This window comes from Perna viridis, chromosome 2 (assembly GCF_037379345.1).
Source record: "Perna viridis isolate PV_CMFRI_1.1 ecotype Kerala chromosome 2, ASM3737934v1, whole genome shotgun sequence".
NCBI classification, from domain to species: Eukaryota; Metazoa; Mollusca; class Bivalvia; order Mytilida; family Mytilidae; genus Perna; species Perna viridis.
In genome coordinates this window covers 52391483-52409648 of record NC_142446.1, presented here as the reverse complement: position 1 = coordinate 52409648, position 18166 = coordinate 52391483, and the positions used below count along the sequence as shown (strand labels likewise).

Here is an 18166-nt window from a genome sequence, read left to right as displayed (position 1 = left end):
ATATTGACTTTTGCTGTTTATAGCTTTGGAACACCTAATTCCTGGTAGCAATCTATATTGTTTTTTTTTTTTTTTTTTTTTTTTGGAAAAATTTAGAATGTTTTCGATAATTGTTGTATAAGAAAACCTTATCTGATGATTTATAACTTTGAAATAAAATTTCATTAATGAGGATTGTTTGGCTGACGCGAACACCATAGTTAAACATGCATGGCAAACAACGTCAGCAGACGTTGGTAATCTTAACTTAGTATATACATTATAGACACGAAACCAAAACAAAACGCCTCATATCTTCATTTATGATCTGTTCCAAAGAAAAAATAGATTGTAGACTTTGCGTTTTTCGATACATCGACACCAATTTAAATCGAAATTCGTCGAACATCAAAAATGAAACTTATACTCATCTTACACTGACCATCTGACATCTCGTCTATATTTTCCTGTAATAGTCAATGAATCGCCTTATTAAACTATAATAGTTTCGACAACAAAATCCTATATGTATAATTTCATAAATTCATGCAGGTATGGATGTTTAACGGACAAACAATTAAACAAGTAAGACAACAGAGGCTAAAACAAAAGTGAAATCGTTATTGAATTAAAAGACATAAAGAGTCTTAGAAATTTGTTTTCAAGACACATTTGTACCCGATCCAAATTGTCTGGTCTCGGAACAAAAAACCTAACATGTTACATTACTAAAATTGAGTGGTTTATTTTTTAAGAAAAACAAAATATGCTTTTCTAACAGGGTAATAACCCGGATAAAGAAACGGGTTGAAAACATCATTGATACAACTTAATCCGTTGGTTGTCAGGCACATATATGACCATTTTTTTCGGAGCGCAAATGACCTGTTTAAAAAAGCACAACTCATCTCAAAAAGCACAAACATCGGTCGATTTGGTTTTGATAAATAAATCGGAAAATCAATGGCACTATCAAATAATATTTCTTTAAAAAGACAAAAATAAAAATCAAGGTATGTTAGTGGTGCAAAGAGAAGAGCTTAAAAAATAATGGTGCAGTTCAACTATAATTTTAGAATAGGACTTGACAAACTCCATTTGCAATTGAATATTCACACAATAAAGATATTTGTTTTTGGCTTAATATAACAAAAGCATCTGTATATAAAAAGAGATATCTCCTGATAGCAAGTAGTAGTGATTTTTACCAGAACTTAACATCTAGCTAGAGCTTGTTTATATTTCCTCAGACATAGTTGGTTTAATATTTAATTTTGCAAGTTCTTTATGCGTCACTCACCTTTTACGAGTCATTACTAAGAATCCTTTCATGCATCCTCTAATCTCTCTTGAGCAACATAGAGCACATTCAAAACAAAATTATACTTATTATGCATTATTTCAAAATTAGATAACTTTCAGATTCTGTATATAGACAGTAAAATGGAGTTATAAATATGTAACTGAAACAGGGGCTGCACTGGCTTCCAAAATTCTGTCACCAATTTTTTTAATCAATGTTCAGAAATAAGAGCAAAAAGTGGTACCAAAAAAATATTCCAATTTTTTAAAATATGACAGTACTAAGTCTACTGATGAAAGTCCATGGGAAGAAAAAATGAAATCAGTAAAACGTATATGCCATACATATACAATTTCCAAATCGTAACACAATTTCTCTTCAAACACAAGAAATCTTGCACCCCAATTCCCACTAATGAAAACTTGCATCCAATCTTCACTGTGTGATGGACAGGTTGAAAAAACTAAACTAGTATTTTTATATTTAAAATGCTAAAATCAAAACTCTGTACTACATTTTGGGTCTAGAAGCACTGAATCTATTATGGTTTCAAATGATCATATCTATATTGTTAATTTCAAATTTAAAGCCTTTCTGAATTGTTAAAACAAGTTTTCTGTAAATTTGATAGCAAAAGGGTATTAAATTGATATATAAAGATTTAAAATATATTTCAACATGTTGAACTTTTTCATGAAAATTCATTCTTTGTAAAAGGACAAAGATTAAACATAGAAAACAAACATACACAACAAAGAACACAAAGTCACTGAAATAATACATACAAAGTAACAAAAGTAAATGAGCAACTTGGACTCCAATATAACTAGGTGCATGGAATTTAAGTTTCACATTTTTTTTTCAGAGAGTCTTAGTGCTTGGCTAGTCGAATATATCATTGACAGTAGATTTCATTTATTGAATCCTAAAATAAATTTCTGCAGTCTGTTAATGTCTAACTTTCTATTGCAATATTTTCAATAATTTTGTAATCTATAATTGGGTTTGTATTTTATGAACTACTTCGTGTAAACTGCGGTGCATTTGATAAACATGTCGAATAATAATTTACGCGAAAAAAAGATTATAAAGCAGACCCTACCTCGAACAAATAAAGATATATAACAAATGCATGCTCAATGACCATGATGACTATCTGACAGTTAACACAAACTCAAACCTTAAAGACGATTCGTTGCATACAAATTTTGTTTTACCATTTTAGACTTTTAATTTTTTTTTTCAGAGACTGAGTGCTTGGTTATGGCAGAAAACGGAGAGTTTTCGATTACAAGATATCGATTCTACATTAGCACAGCGGATACAAAATGGTTCTCTGGATCGCACGAGTTTTGGTAATTTTGAATAATTATTAATAACAAAATAATTAAATTATAAAGAGTTTTCTAACCTGATTACATTTTGTCCACTCCTTTTCTGTATGGCACAAATTGTTCCAAAGAATAGTTAACGTTTCATTCCACCATGGTTTTTGACATTTTTTGAATTTGTCCAGTAATATCGTTTTACTCGGTAGTTTTTTGTGACATTTCGGTTTTCACTATTGATACAGAATTATTATACCTTTCGTCAATTTCACAATTTCACTTTGAGTACAGTCTGCTTGCTAGATAGCGGATATGCCGTTGTTAATATTTGTAATTACACTCTTACATGTTAGCCTGTCATTAGGCAAATTTCTAATGTCATATTTTGTTGTTGATGTTAGCTTGTTATAGATATTTGACTCGTCATTCGCATAACTAAAATTTAACCTCGTTGTCCATGTTAATAACGAATGGTCCGGCACTATTCTGCGCAGATCAAACTTATCTGCAAATCCAATGCTTTGGATAAAATCATTGGCTCTTGTAACTTTAAACTCAGTAAAAGAGTCCAGCATTTCATAGGGAGTAATGCAGTAGTCACCGACGCTACATCCTTGGGTGGAGACAAATATATAGTCATTTTGTGTCATGTTGCGACCGTTTAGAATGCAGCAATTAACGTCAATCAAGTAGTCACAGAAAATAGTTCCATATGAGTTATGTTGGAAATCTACATTTCGCTCTTAAAGCGTATCGACTCCTTTAGTGTAATCTGGAAGGTCCGAACAACGGCTATTCCAGTCACCACATACAAAAACGTACTTCCGCCTGGAATAGTATAGATTTGTCATTATGGTATCCAAGAAGTCATGAACATTAACAGCTCTAGTAGAATTTTCTGGCGGTAAGTAGACGACGCAAACATAGAATACGTTGGACACGCACTGTTTGTCTTCAAATTGAATCCATAAAATTCCATCTGAGCTTTCATCAGTAATACGTACAATATATAATCCGCATGTAATTCGTTTCGGACAAGAACACCAACGCCTCCTGATCCACATTTAGCTTGACCTGGATATTTCTTCTATTATACCCGTACAATTTATATCCACTCACATGTATAGCATTCGAGTTGATTAAAATATATCTAAATCGCTTTAATATAATAAACTAAAAGGTTAAATTTATCCCTATTTACATCACTATTCCAGCCATTTATGATCCAAAATCCGCATCGAACCTAACTGCGGCCGCCAATTGATTATTGCCACGGAATCCAGTTCCACGATAACTGTTTCCTCGATTGCCTTATCTACGATTTCCCCAACCTGTATTTCGATATGGTCTCTGTAGTTCCCAACCATCACTTGATGTTTCGTTGTTCACTGGATTGGGTTGTATTTCAGGCTCATTAGGTGGTTGTCTGCGTTATTATTTCTGTTTTTCATAGATTTCAGCCGTACACGGTTTTCTTTAAATTCTAGTGTGTCACTTCCGATAGCATTCACAATATGACGCATATTTGCATTGATAATTCGCTGAATTTACGGAATGGAATAAGCACTTTACGTTTATCGCCCGCAGTTGAAATCGAGACAATAATAACGCCACTTATCCCCTCTTTCAAACTTTTTTACGTTCCGCCGAAATAATATGGATGTCTTTCAGATATAAACCATCTCGGATCAGTCTATGTACTTGGTTTAGGACATTTTCATTTCGACTTTCTGGATTGTTTCGTAGACTATTTCCTGTTTCTCCTCAACGTTCATGGCTGTTTCTGGTTTACCATACCTGAATGTGATTTTTCTCGGTTTTCAACTCGTTTCACAACAGATTGCAAATCATCACAAAAGCTGTCCATTGTTTTCGTTAAATCAACAACTATTGTTTTCAACTCTCTGATCTCGCCTCGCCTGCTATTATTGCTGATCACTTGATCAACACCTTGTTTTGTGTCATAAGGTAATTTCCAATTTGTCCTTTTTTTCAGTTTCGAGGTGAAGTAAATAATAGATCTACTTCAGTGCGTCCTTAATTACTAGACTCGTCGGATAGATTTTCCCCAACATTAAATCAAATGACTAACTTCAATAGAACAGTCATTAGTATGCCAGCTCCTGATTAAAACCAGTGACTTTTATCATTGCAACAACTACATTTTTGGGTGCCTGTCTGCTGCCTAGCATACCAATAAATTCAGACAAATCCCTTTTGGTGGTTAATTAAAACCATATGTATGTGTGAAAATAAACAGAACTAAAACTCAATCACATTTTAATAAAATGATATTATTTGTCCTTTAGACCAAGGTTAAGTACACAGCACTTAAGTTAACAGAAGTTAATATATATATATATATATTGGCCGGGTCAATCCTCCTCGTAGGATTAATCTAGGGTTGTAACTTAGTATACGATGTATGGTAGTACGGGACAGTTCATTTAGGTGTTATTATGTAGGATAGAGGATCAAATTAATGATGCATGTCACAACAAATCAATATTATACAAACGTCTCAGAATGTGACGACTCTATTCGCTACAATGCTCCATCGGATCAAATTGATACAGGGAAGATAATTTTAACTTTTAAAGGGTCTAAAAAAATTCCCAACAATGTTAGAACTGTCAAATTTGCAAAGCAATTTTTGGGTCGTTCCCTCGTACCGCTATGACATCTGTGGCAACAGCAGCTGTACAACGTCCAGCGCCCTAGACCACTCGGCCAGCCAGTCTAGCTACATACATATATATTTTACTAACTTTCTTCTGCATCAGTTATGATAAAGACAAAATAAATTAAAACAATGAAGTATTATATTATTTAATCAGTAGATTTATATGAACAACAATGTCATCATTTGTAGAAACGTAACCTATTTATGTTTTTGCAACAAGGTACAAAAGATGCTGGTGCATGTTCAGAGCGAAAAAAAACTCCTATATCAAATTAAATACACCATATCATATTATCTTCTTTATTTTAATTTACTTCATATGAAAAGTCAGGAATGTGCATGTCTAATTCATGTTTATGATGCTCAGTACCATTATTGGTTTATTATCCGATACGAACAACCGTTTTTCCTCAAAGCATAAAACATTGCTGCTAAAAATATTAGCCCAATAACACCAAAGTATCCACCATAAACCATAAACTGGAAAATACAAAATACCATAAGCATATGTTTTATGGAAATTTAATTTCATTATTTCATGTAGATCACAAGACACTAAAGTACTCATCACATGAAAATCAAAAAAGTAGCATCGTGATATAAATAATTTGAACTTATCTGATGACAATTCCTCGAAGGTATTAAAAAGACGCATTAAAATTCAAAATAACAGGTGGAAAAAAAAAATTATTAGACCTCACGATAGTTTTCATGGGTTTTGTAAAAATAATTAAGCGGATTATGAGCAGTTTTAGATACCAACATTGGTATTTTCTACTACATGACCTGAGGAGTTCCGAAAAGGTAGAATCCTCTGACTTTACGTATTACTTTACTTCATTTATGTTAATGATAAAGTTGAACTTATTTTCATATTTACATCGTAAGACTTCTGAGGTCTCCAAGAGGAAAGCTTTGTGCTTTTTTATTTGATTTGTGCTTTTTTTTTCTTGGAAGGGGGAGGTAGGGGTGTGGACCTGTTTTTTGGTTAGTTGTCTCATTTGAAAAAAATGGCAATTGCCTTCGTCTCTTTGTATATATATTTTTATCAGAAGGTAAATAATGGACTAAATAGGTAATGAAAAACTACAAGATGATAAATAACAAAGTAACTGTTATCCAAACAAATTCATATATATGAATAAATTCATAAATACCAGTAGGCTTACATTTATTTTCACGAATAATACCTGATGGTGAAACTCATGAGAATAAAAATTCCTAGAAAATAGGTCCAACTACAGTAAATGTTGTTACCTGTGTTCGAACATTAACATCCAATCCTGCTTTATCGACAACAATGATTGTCAAAATTGTCTCTATCACAAGTGTAATAAATGTATTGGCTCCAAAAACGAAACCATATCGTTCTTTCGTCAATGATTTGGCAATCTGCAAACTGCATACAGTAATTGTTTTGAAACTTTGATTTAAAAATAGATTTTAAGTACATTATCCGTTCGATGTACGAGAAACCTTTATCAACACAGGGAAGTATAGGCTTCTATCAATTCTGAATGATTTTCTATAAATAATTTTAAAAAGTACTGTAAAGTATTCCAAAGTGGCATTATGTTCATTTTAGCTTCCCAGTGTGATCAGAATATTTTTTAATATAAGGAAAAAATATTGAAGTGTCAGCAGTTAAATGATACAAATACGTGAAAATAAAAAAACATGGCCTGACCGTGAACACATAAACAGAGATTGACGAACTTACGTCGCTAACGCAATAACAGTATGATATGTAGCCCTGAATATACTATAAAAGCCATAGCATATCCAAATACTTGTTGTTTTTGCCATTATTATAAGAACACCAGTATTGAAAACACAGACAACAGACATTATTGTTTCAGAAAGGCCAGGACGTGACCAGTTCATCGGAATAAATCCAAATACGAGAACACTAGCTGCACCTGTAAAAAATTGCAGAAGTATACTTAAAATTCCTTTTTTTTTAATTATTTTCGGTTTTTATCAACGATATCAAAGTTTATTTTACAATCCTTTAGCATAGTGATAAGTCCGTTGAAAGTTTTCTATAAAAAGATTATTATTAATAATTTAATAATTAGAAGGAATTGAGACATTTCACTTGGAAAAAAATCGCCAAGAATTACTTTATTTTTAATTAATTAGTAAACGATACAACTAATGATTTGTCTCATCATTTCTTAAACTTATTTGTCTCATGAGTTATTTTTACATAGTCAACGCCATATTTTTATTACACATACTTATAAATGTTCCAAAGGCTTCCACTCCTCCATTATATAATGTTCCTTTTTTCTCGGGACTTATAACTTTCCAAAGGTTTTGTATGTAATTTGACACTTGTAGATGTCCACAAGAAGCAACCGCCCACCAACATGACCACATCACCACATTCTTATTAGAGTATAAGAGCTTCAGTTCTCCCAACAAAAATGATAATCCCCTTTTTAATGTGTTATGTGTGGAGTGTGTTGTATCGTTAATAGTTGACAGTCCTAGTTTGTTGAGTTCAATTTCTACCATATCTTTGGGATCGATGTTTTCTCGTTTGGTATGAAAAATAGTTGAATGCTGTGGTCTTTTTAAGAAAAGTGCCAAAACTAAAACAACAGAAACACTTACAAACGATATTATATTTAGCTGTTTGAAGTCTACTGATGTATAAAAAATAAGAAGTTGTCCGGTTAAATAAGCAGCAAGCCGCCCAAGTAGAGTTGCCGTCCTTGTAAAACTTGTAATGATTTTATATCTGTCTTCAGAAATCATTGAGTATAAGTAAGAATAGTAAGCTATTTCTGTTGCCGATACTAATCCAAATGTCACTTGCATAAGTTTCATCATAGCCACACCTTGTGCCCATAAGAGAAGAGCCCACGTTGAAATGTATGCTGCACCTTGTAAACAAAAGACATAGATCATGTTACCACAACCAGATGAAATAGTAAATATCTCTAGACATGTTCTACCTATCAAATTCATTTTTTAACTGTACCGGGGCACAACCTATAACCAAACTATCACATTAACTTGTGGAAAACATATCTTAATTTGTAAAATGGCATATTGTGACTGAACTCTTATATTCTTAAGGGATTGAAAATTATTTAGAATTCATCACTACCTACAATAACATATGATGATGATTTAATCAAAGAAAAGAATCTTAAATGAAATTTATATTGTCGTGTTTTATCATTAGTATAATTATATTACCTCCAAGTACTAACATAGGTTGGTAGCGAAGAAAATCAGTCAAGAGAAATATTGGGACAAGCCATACCAGATAGGCGTAAGTCCAAACTGGATATACTTCATTATCAACTTGTTCTTCGGTTAGGTTCTTTAAAGGTCCGGTCAGGTAGTCTGAGAGGTAAGCTTCCGACGGTCTGTATTCTTTTAGAAAGCCATACAGACATACAAGAAAGGTCAAAATCTTCCAGTCCATTTTTGGTCGTCATAATGTACATTCTGAAATATAAGCCACAATAAATCAGAGGCAAGATTCCTGTAAGAAAGAGTGCATATAGTGAGGGAGTAAGTAATCTTTATTTGGATTTGTCATACATGTATGATATATACCGAATAACTTAAGCTCTGTAGAATTCTTTAAATGACTATTTATTTCTTTATACCTTCATCTTGATCAAGCACATTATATATTGTGACAAAATGACCGCAGTGACAACAGTGTATGTAAAACGGATGATAACCTACATACGCCTAATGATGTATAATGCAATAGGAAATACCGGCATAATTATACATTTTTATTCAATTTTACAAATTCAAAAAAAGGAAGCAAAGCTATAATTCTGCATTAATAACTTGCAATTAAGAAAATAAAAAGACATGCTTACCACATTTTGTATATGAATTCGTTTATCTGAGTTATCAATATCTATATCAATATGTAAACAAACACTGAAACAATTTAAGTACCATTCTTTGTAAGAATCAGGAAATAGATGGCACATCATTTTTTTTTTCAATTTAGTCTTTTTGCTTCAGACATTTAATTCATATAAAAAACAATTGAAAATCCATTTGAGTTTATCCTGATGCATCTGAGACTTAGACATATTTTGACTGCTTATAAAGGGAAAATGTGCGAGAAAATTTTCCCGCCAATTTTCCATAGTACATTTTCACTAAATTTGACCTATCAATATCTTAAAAAGGCAAACCAAACAACAATTTGATAGTAGTTTCTGGAAGTTATGATGTATAAACATAATGATGCAATGAAACATCTCTCTGTTTTGTTTAGGTGCCACACGTTAAACACGATTTATCTGATATTTAAACTGAGAAGTACTTAAGTTAGAATGAATTAAAAGAGTATGGGATGGTGGATAAACGTTAAATTTGGTCCTTTAAGATAACAAAATCCAGTATGCTCTTATGTTTGTTTATTTAAACAAAAAGTCGTCTTTTGAATATACAATAAAAGCGACATGAATTAATGATAAATTTATATGACACATGGATCATTTTCGTTTCATTAAAAATATGTTTTCGATGAAAAATAAATGACAAGTTCATACTACATACAACAGATATTGTCCTAGACTAAAATTTATTAACTACTAACATTTATCGAGATACACGGGTTATTAGATATCTTTAAAGTAAATACATTTGATTATCTTTTAAAATTTACACTGTTTGTTATCGCATGATTTATCTCTTTTTTTAACATAAATAACAACATTTGGTCCGTCCTCAATTACAAAGTACAATATGATGTTACGTTTCATAAATTAGTTTTTTTTTAGGTTCAATTTAAATACTGAGTTTTTGTTATTATAATTGATAAAAGATGTAGCATATAGAACACTTCATTTATGCAATTACAAAAGAAAATCATATACATTTTTGACAAATGCAAGATCTGTTATTAACAAAGTTAAGCACCATGTCCAATTACACAAATGGAGCGTCAGTCTTATCGTGTTTTTTTAATGTACATCGTAATATGATATTACATCATAAACCGCCACAGTCGTATAGGCAAAATTCAGCTATCAAACATTAGGCTATAAGCTTGGACGGCCGGCGTTTCAATGTATGCAAGCACAAAGTAGTGAAGGTTTTTGACATTCTAAAACTTGCTTCGGTTATTTATTTTCCAGATAAATAATGGCAAGATACAAATGTGTAACCAGACAGCAGAATGAAGTTACTTTGTTCCCCGTTTCTAGGAGGTTTAAAATATTGACTATAGAAGCAGTTTCTTGAACTGTCGCAAAATAGACCATGAATATCCCGGGCAACTTAACGGCTGAAAAGACCAAATTCTCTACAATATGACCTTTTGTAAATAATTTGAAACTTGAAATGCAGAACAGTATTGGATGTACCTGGTAGTGATCATAAAGTGCTTTTCTTTAATGAAAAAGCATTAAAAAGAAATTGCGATATGCCTTACTCAATAAGAACTTTGGAAGGAAATGTCATCCAACCAGGCAGCATATGATTTTCATGCAAGGAATTAACTTTTGTGGACAAACAGTTTTAACCCATCTTTTTAAGATAATTTATTTACAATCTTATAATGTGCTAGTATTACTGGTGAAGAACTAAAGCAGATCTACACTTTATAGAGATTAAGAAGAAATAACAGTACAGTGCTCGAAATCGCAAAAGATGGAAATATTATAATGAAGATAGTAACAGAGCGTTAAATAGTTATGTGACCAAGCTAATTACTGGCATAAAAATACCATATTTTGCAGTTTTTATGAGTCAATGATTAAGGATTTATGAATAATTTTAATCCATACTACATATAGAAGGAAACGTCACTGCCAGCATCTTACATTTTATGGACTACAACTAGATTATGCATCAATCTAGGACTATACTTCTATCATGATATACAACAATATGCAAGTGCAAAATTCTTATTGACCATACATTCCATTGCTTTTAAATATAATAAACCTCTTAGAGGTCAGTAAATCTTGAAGGAATCGAAAAAAGAAAATGAAGATAGAACTAAATAAAGTCAAATCATGGTTTGATACTCTGTCTGGTGGATCTCACACTAACTTGATACAAATATCTAAATACATTTGAATATTATGACACCAATATATTTATGGACTTGAAAACTAAAATTGCTTTAATTTTCTATTTAAAAAATAATCAGGCATAGCCATCACTTAAGTTTTGGGGTTTTTTTTTTAATACAATAGATGGAGTCATGACATTTTGCTCATTTAAAATTATATTTAGATGTTTGAAGTCTACTGATGTATAAAGAACAAGAAGTTGTCCTGTTAAAAAAGCAGCAAGCCGCCCAAGTAGAGTTGCCGTCCTTGTAAAGCTTTTTTTAAGGTTAAAAACTCTTATCAATATTAGCAACATTTTTTTTCACTAGACAATATAGTACAACAGTTATTAAAATGGGGAAAAACTACAAAGTTATAAACCTTTAGTAAAGCATTGATAGAAATAAAACTTTTTAATCTACGTAATAAACCCAGTTGTTTCGATATATTCTTAGTAAACATATCTACATGACAAGACCATGCCAAAGAACAATCTATATTTATTTCTTGGAGTTTTGATATTTCAACAGATTCAAGAATAACATCATTAATACCAGAATATATTTTTTCTACATTTTCACAACCTTTGCTTTCTTCCAATTAGCATACATTGTATTTTCTTTAAATTCATTGTCAAAATTTGTTTCTTTTCGTCCATTGCATGGAGTTAACCAGATCTGTTTTTAATTTGTAATTCAACCTAGGCCAATAATTAACGTACAATTTGGCGTAAGAATTCTTTTATACGAGATCGAAATTCGAAGTACAGGTTTTATGTTTTCGTGACCCTCGAATATAGCCCCTGTTTTCATCAATGTTTCCTCAAGTTTAATAAGTGTTTTCATTTTTCTAAACTACGTCAATTTTAATGATTTAAACACACCACTGCTTTAAATTACACTATTGCCAATACAAATGTTGCATTTAAAAGTGTAAATTCTCAATTCAAAATATTTTTCTAAAACCCTAACAACACTGGGCAAGGATGACACACAGAATTGTGTTTTTTTTACTTTTCTTCTCGTTTTCTTCTTCAAACGATTCTCGTACCAACGCACCGGGAAGATCTGGAGTTGAAATAAATTCCGGAAGGAAGAATGGGAATAATTCTTTTGGAAGGAAGGGAACTTATGTTCGTGAAAATAGGAGATATGTCAACAATACAACTTTTGTTTAGTCTAAGCATGTTCATAGTTGTTTCAATCTGCCATTTCTCTGTACAAAAAAACTGTTTAATAACTCTTCTTGAACGCATTTGAGTGTCATTCTATTTCACTTGTTTTTATTTCTTCGTTGTCGTAGGCAACGAGATAAGGGTGAAAAATATCCCCGCAGATCGGCCACCGTTTGTAGCTGAGGGGAAAGATGTTTAACTTTAAAATGCGAAGCCGTAGGTTCAAATCTGAATGTCAAGTCACTTACTTTTTTTTTAAAAAAATTAGTTGTTATTTATTTTCTCCAACAATATCACTTTTGTTTAGTCTAAGCATGTTCATAGTTGTTTCAATCTGCCATTTCTCTGTACAAAATAACGGTTTAAACTTGTATGTACGGGCTTACTGCAAATACGACTACAACGTATGTCCAACGTTTCAGCAACTCGGTAATGAATATGCAAATATTTCTTACCTTGTGTTCAGTTTTAAGTCAAATGTTGTACTTAAATACCGATCAGCGCTACATGTAACTGTACTCGCTTCGGCAGTACATATACTAAAATTGGAACGATACAGAGAAGATTAGCATGGCCCCTGCGCAAGGATGACACGCAAATTCGTGAAGCGTTCCATATTTTTTTTCGACTGAATAAAGTATTCTAGAGACTTATTTTTGAATTTTAATGACGGTTTATGACTTTTGAATTTTTATTATAAATATCTCAACTGACTCTTGCAAATAAAATTGTGCTTTTTAACTTTTCTTCCCGTTCTCTTCTTGAACGCATTTGAGTGTCATTCTATTTCACTTGTTTTTATTTCTTCGTTGTCGTAGGCAACGAGATAAGGGTGAAAAATATCCCCGCAGATCGGCCACCGTTTGTAGCTGAGGGGAAAGATGTTTAACTTTAAAATGCGAAGACGTAGGTTCAAATCTGAATGTCAAGTCACTTACTTTTTTTTTTTTTTTTAAATTAGTTGTTATTTATTTTCTCCAACAATATCACTTTTGTTTAGTCTAAGCATGTTCATAGTTGTTTCAATCTGCCATTTCTCTGTACAAAATAACGGTTTAAACTTGTATGTACGGGCTTACTGCAAATACGACTACAACGTATGTCCAACGTTTCAGCAACTCGGTAATGAATATGCAAATATTTCTTACCTTGTGTTCAGTTTTAAGTCAAATGTTGTACTTAAATACCGATCAGCGCTACATGTAACTGTACTCGCTTCGGCAGTACATATACTAAAATTGGAACGATACAGAGAAGATTAGCATGGCCCCTGCGCAAGGATGACACGCAAATTGGAGGAGTCGAACGCACCCAAGATGTCAGACGTGTTTTGTTAGTTTTCTTAATGTTTGTGGAATTAGTTAGATTATCAGTTTTGGAATGGATTTTCCAGCCGAAATATAGTGATATGATGGACATAGTTACACAAGTAGTAAGTTTCAGTTGACAAAATACGTATTTATATACAATTGACATTATCGTGATAGCTTCTGCCGTTTTTGATTTGAGGGTCTTGTGGAAAATTGATTGATGAATTCAATGTTGAGAGATTAATTTATGTGAAAATGGATTGTCTACCGAAAACATTAACTTCTTTGTTGAAAATTGTAAATGAACAATATACTGATTTTAGCTGGACATCTACTGAGCAAAATGGAAGAATGAAAATATCTTTATTGTGGACAAATGGTGATAAATCAACGAAACGGAAATCTAATGCATCTAGAAAACGTGACCGGAAACGACTGAAGCAATTTGTAGAAAAGAAAAATTCAGAAAATAAAACATCTGAAAGCGAAGATGAATCTTTTATTGAAAGTGATACAGAAAGTGATATTCCATCTGAACCCACCGATTTGTTAATGGACGTGATCGACAGTGTTCCGTGTAGCGCCTCATTGACGGTAAATACTAACAAAGGAAAGCAGTCAAGTGAAGAGAATAACCAATTTCGAACCGAGAGTGTGAAACATGTTAACGGAAATTTAAATGCCGCAGGGAAAATATGTATAAGTGAACATTCGAATACACAGAATATGTTAACTAAATCTCATGACGTTGTGAATACAGAAAATATTTCGAACACTGAAGAGAAATCAAAATCTCGACAGACACCAGTTCTAGATAAAATTGTTATCAAAACTTCGTTGAGTATGTGTAGCGCAACACTATTAACGTTGATCCCAATGATTAATTTAATCATGTCCTACTCATTGGGAAAGGAAGAGGACATTCATTATTTCGGTCCAGGAACAAAGCGGTACACGTACGCTTTGCACAATATTGAAAACGATTTTGATGATGTTAAGAAAACTAAATATATGAATAGTGATATAGCTAGTGCAATTGAGAAAATGGAAATTGTTGCCCGCAGGAAAATAGAGACATGGTTAAACTAGGTCTGATTTGATTTTTAAAATGTATGATAAAGTTTGAATGTATGGAAAATGTTTTGAAATTTTTTTTTTTTTTACATTTTTTGCATGCCAATGTTTTAAAGCAGTCTGGAATGGATAGCCAGCCGGAATCTTTAATATTTGGATATGAAATTGTGTAATGTATTTCAATTACCTTTTCACTTGTTTTTACATTTTACCTAAAATTAAAAAAAAACAAAATAAAAATGTGCATGAATACAGTGAAAGAGTACAACTGTGATATCTCTTGTGCGTACATGATTGTGAATAAAAATATATTAAATGTATGAATATAAAAATTTTGTAGGTTTGCGAAAATGGACAATTGTGGTGACTTTGTTTTCTATGCGTATGTAATTGACATATATGATATAACTAATCAATATGATAATAGTATGTCTATGAGAATATTAATAACAATATCTCTTTGATTTGTAAATGTTTTTCTGTTAATAAAATTTTATCAAGATAAAAAAAAGATGACACGCAAATTCGTGAAGCGTTCCATATTTTTTTTCGACTGAATAAAGTATTCTAGAGACTTATTTTTGAATTTTAATGACGGTTTATGACTTTTGAATTTTTATTATAAATATCTCAACTGACTCTTGCAAATAAAATTGTGCTTTTTAACTTTTCTTCCCGTTCTCTTCTTGAACGCATTTGAGTGTCATTCTATTTCACTTGTTTTTATTTCTTCGTTGTCGTAGGCAACGAGATAAGGGTGAAAAATATCCCCGCAGATCGGCCACCGTTTGTAGCTGAGGGGAAAGATGCTTAACTTTAAAATGCGAAGACGTAGGTTCAAATCTGAATGTCAAGTCACTTACTTTTTTTTTTTTAAATTAGTTGTTATTTATTTTCTCCAACAATATCACTTTTGTTTAGTCTAAGCATGTTCATAGTTGTTTCAATCTGCCATTTCTCTGTACAAAATAACGGTTTAAACTTGTATGTACGGGCTTACTGCAAATACGACTACAACGTATGTCCAACGTTTCAGCAACTCGGTAATGAATATGCAAATATTTCTTACCTTGTGTTCAGTTTTAAGTCAAATGTTGTACTTAAATACCGATCAGCGCTACATGTAACTGTACTCGCTTCGGCAGTACATATACTAAAATTGGAACGATACAGAGAAGATTAGCATGGCCCCTGCGCAAGGATGACACGCAAATTCGTGAAGCGTTCCATATTTTTTTTCGACTGAATAAAGTATTCTAGAGACTTATTTTTGAATTTTAATGACGGTTTATGACTTTTGAATTTTTATTATAAATATCTCAACTGACTCTTGCAAATAAAATTGTGCTTTTTAACTTTTCTTCCCGTTCTCTTCTTGAACGCATTTGAGTGTCATTCTATTTCACTTGTTTTTATTTCTTCGTTGTCGTAGGCAACGAGATAAGGGTGAAAAATATCCCCGCAGATCGGCCACCGTTTGTAGCTGAGGGGAAAGATGTTTAACTTTAAAATGCGAAGACGTAGGTTCAAATCTGAATGTCAAGTCACTTACTTTTTTTTTTTTTAAATTAGTTGTTATTTATTTTCTCCAACAATATCACTTTTGTTTAGTCTAAGCATGTTCATAGTTGTTTCAATCTGCCATTTCTCTGTACAAAATAACGGTTTAAACTTGTATGTACGGGCTTACTGCAAATACGACTACAACGTATGTCCAACGTTTCAGCAACTCGGTAATGAATATGCAAATATTTCTTACCTTGTGTTCAGTTTTAAGTCAAATGTTGTACTTAAATACCGATCAGCGCTAAATGTAACTGTACTCGCTTCGGCAGTACATATACTAAAATTGGAACGTTACAGAGAAGATTAGCATGGCCCCTGCGCAAGGATGACACGCAAATTCGTGAAGCGTTCCATATTTTTTTTCGACTGAATAAAGTATTCTAGAGACTTATTTTTGAATTTTAATGACGGTTTATGACTTTTGAATTTTTATTATAAATATCTCAACTGACTCTTGCAAATAAAATTGTGCTTTTTAACTTTTCTTCCCGTTCTCTTCTTGAACGCATTTGAGTGTCATTCTATTTCACTTGTTTTTATTTCTTCGTTGTCGTAGGCAACGAGATAAGGGTGAAAAATATCCCCGCAGATCGGCCACCGTTTGTAGCTGAGGGGAAAGATGTTTAACTTTAAAATGCGAAGACGTAGGTTCAAATCTGAATGTCAAGTCACTTACTTTTTTTTTTTTTAAATTAGTTGTTATTTATTTTCTCCAACAATATTACTTTTGTTTAGTCTAAGCATGTTCATAGTTGTTTCAATCTGCCATTTCTCTGTACAAAATAACGGTTTAAACTTGTATGTACGGGCTTACTGCAAATACGACTACAACGTATGTCCAACGTTTCAGCAACTCGGTAATGAATATGCAAATATTTCTTACCTTGTGTTCAGTTTTAAGTCAAATGTTGTACTTAAATACCGATCAGCGCTACATGTAACTGTACTCGCTTCGGCAGTACATATACTAAAATTGGAACGATACAGAGAAGATTAGCATGGCCCCTGCGCAAGGATGACACGCAAATTCGTGAAGCGTTCCATATTTTTTTTCGACTGAATAAAGTATTCTAGAGACTTATTTTTGAATTTTAATGACGGTTTATGACTTTTGAATTTTTATTATAAATATCTCAACTGACTCTTGCAAATAAAATTGTGCTTTTTAACTTTTCTTCCCGTTCTCTTCTTGAACGCATTTGAGTGTCATTCTATTTCACTTGTTTTTATTTCTTCGTTGTCGTAGGCAACGAGATAAGGGTGAAAAATATCCCCGCAGATCGGCCACCGTTTGTAGCTGAGGGGAAAGATGTTTAACTTTAAAATGCGAAGACGTAGGTTCAAATCTGAATGTCAAGTCACTTACTTTTTTTTTTTTTTTTTAAATTAGTTGTTATTTATTTTCTCCAACAATATCACTTTTGTTTAGTCTAAGCATGTTCATAGTTGTTTCAATCTGCCATTTCTCTGTACAAAATAACGGTTTAAACTTGTATGTACGGGCTTACTGCAAATACGACTACAACGTATGTCCAACGTTTCAGCAACTCGGTAATGAATATGCAAATATTTCTTACCTTGTGTTCAGTTTTAAGTCAAATGTTGTACTTAAATACCGATCAGCGCTACATGTAACTGTACTCGCTTCGGCAGTACATATACTAAAATTGGAACGATACAGAGAAGATTAGCATGGCCC

At 32.3% G+C, this 18166-nt stretch overlaps 1 protein-coding gene and 6 non-coding genes across 8 annotated transcripts in view; 6 read left to right on the top strand and 1 right to left on the bottom strand.

The window, feature by feature from the left end:
- Positions 1-5425: 5425 nt before the first annotated feature.
- LOC148625971 (thiamine transporter 2-like) lies at positions 5426-9198 on the bottom strand. Of its 2 annotated transcripts, XM_088569450.1 has the most exons (6): positions 9148-9198; positions 8504-8758; positions 7534-8184; positions 7014-7212; positions 6551-6692; positions 5426-5773 (listed from the first exon to the last, which is right to left on the bottom strand). In XM_088569450.1, exons 2-6 carry the CDS (start codon positions 8733-8735, stop codon positions 5666-5668), a joined length of 1332 nt encoding a protein of 443 aa, XP_088425576.1. In that variant the 5' UTR covers positions 8736-8758; positions 9148-9198; the 3' UTR covers positions 5426-5665. The 2 variants fall into 2 exon arrangements, with proteins under 2 accessions (XP_088425576.1, XP_088425577.1); XM_088569451.1 differs by lacking the exon at positions 6551-6692.
- Positions 9199-13032: 3834 nt separating this feature from the next.
- On the top strand, positions 13033-13139 carry LOC148625970 (U6 spliceosomal RNA). Its single transcript, XR_015920438.1, has one exon. It is a non-coding gene; the product is annotated as a U6 spliceosomal RNA (small nuclear RNA).
- A 586-nt stretch (positions 13140-13725) lies between these two features.
- Positions 13726-13832, top strand: LOC148625969 (U6 spliceosomal RNA). Its single transcript, XR_015920460.1, has one exon. It is a non-coding gene; the product is annotated as a U6 spliceosomal RNA (small nuclear RNA).
- A 2198-nt stretch (positions 13833-16030) lies between these two features.
- On the top strand, positions 16031-16137 carry LOC148625968 (U6 spliceosomal RNA). The gene has a single exon (XR_015920437.1). It is a non-coding gene; the product is annotated as a U6 spliceosomal RNA (small nuclear RNA).
- Positions 16138-16720: 583 nt separating this feature from the next.
- Positions 16721-16827, top strand: LOC148625967 (U6 spliceosomal RNA). Its single transcript, XR_015920448.1, has one exon. It is a non-coding gene; the product is annotated as a U6 spliceosomal RNA (small nuclear RNA).
- Positions 16828-17410: 583 nt separating this feature from the next.
- Positions 17411-17517, top strand: LOC148625966 (U6 spliceosomal RNA). The gene has a single exon (XR_015920436.1). It is a non-coding gene; the product is annotated as a U6 spliceosomal RNA (small nuclear RNA).
- Positions 17518-18104: 587 nt separating this feature from the next.
- The window catches only part of LOC148625965 (U6 spliceosomal RNA), a 107-nt gene continuing 45 nt past the window's right edge, over positions 18105-18166 (top strand). Inside the window, exon 1 of the small nuclear RNA XR_015920435.1 lies at positions 18105-18166. This exon is cut by the window's right edge and continues 45 nt beyond it. This is a non-coding gene — a small nuclear RNA (U6 spliceosomal RNA).

What these genes read in the sequence shown, in the direction of transcription:
- LOC148625971 (XM_088569450.1), bottom strand. Translation starts at nt 8,735, where the DNA reads ATGGACTGGAAGATTTTGACCTTTCTTGTATGTCTGTATGGCTTTCTA. An exon ending in AGCCTTTGGAACATTTATAA is followed by an intron (nt 7,213 to 7,533) that starts GTATGTGTAATA and finishes AATTTTTTACAG; the next exon opens with GTGCAGCTAGTGTTCTCGTA. An exon ending in ATGTTAATGTTCGAACACAG is followed by an intron (nt 5,774 to 6,550) that starts GTAACAACATTT and finishes TGTATTTTCCAG; the next exon opens with TTTATGGTTTATGGTGGATA.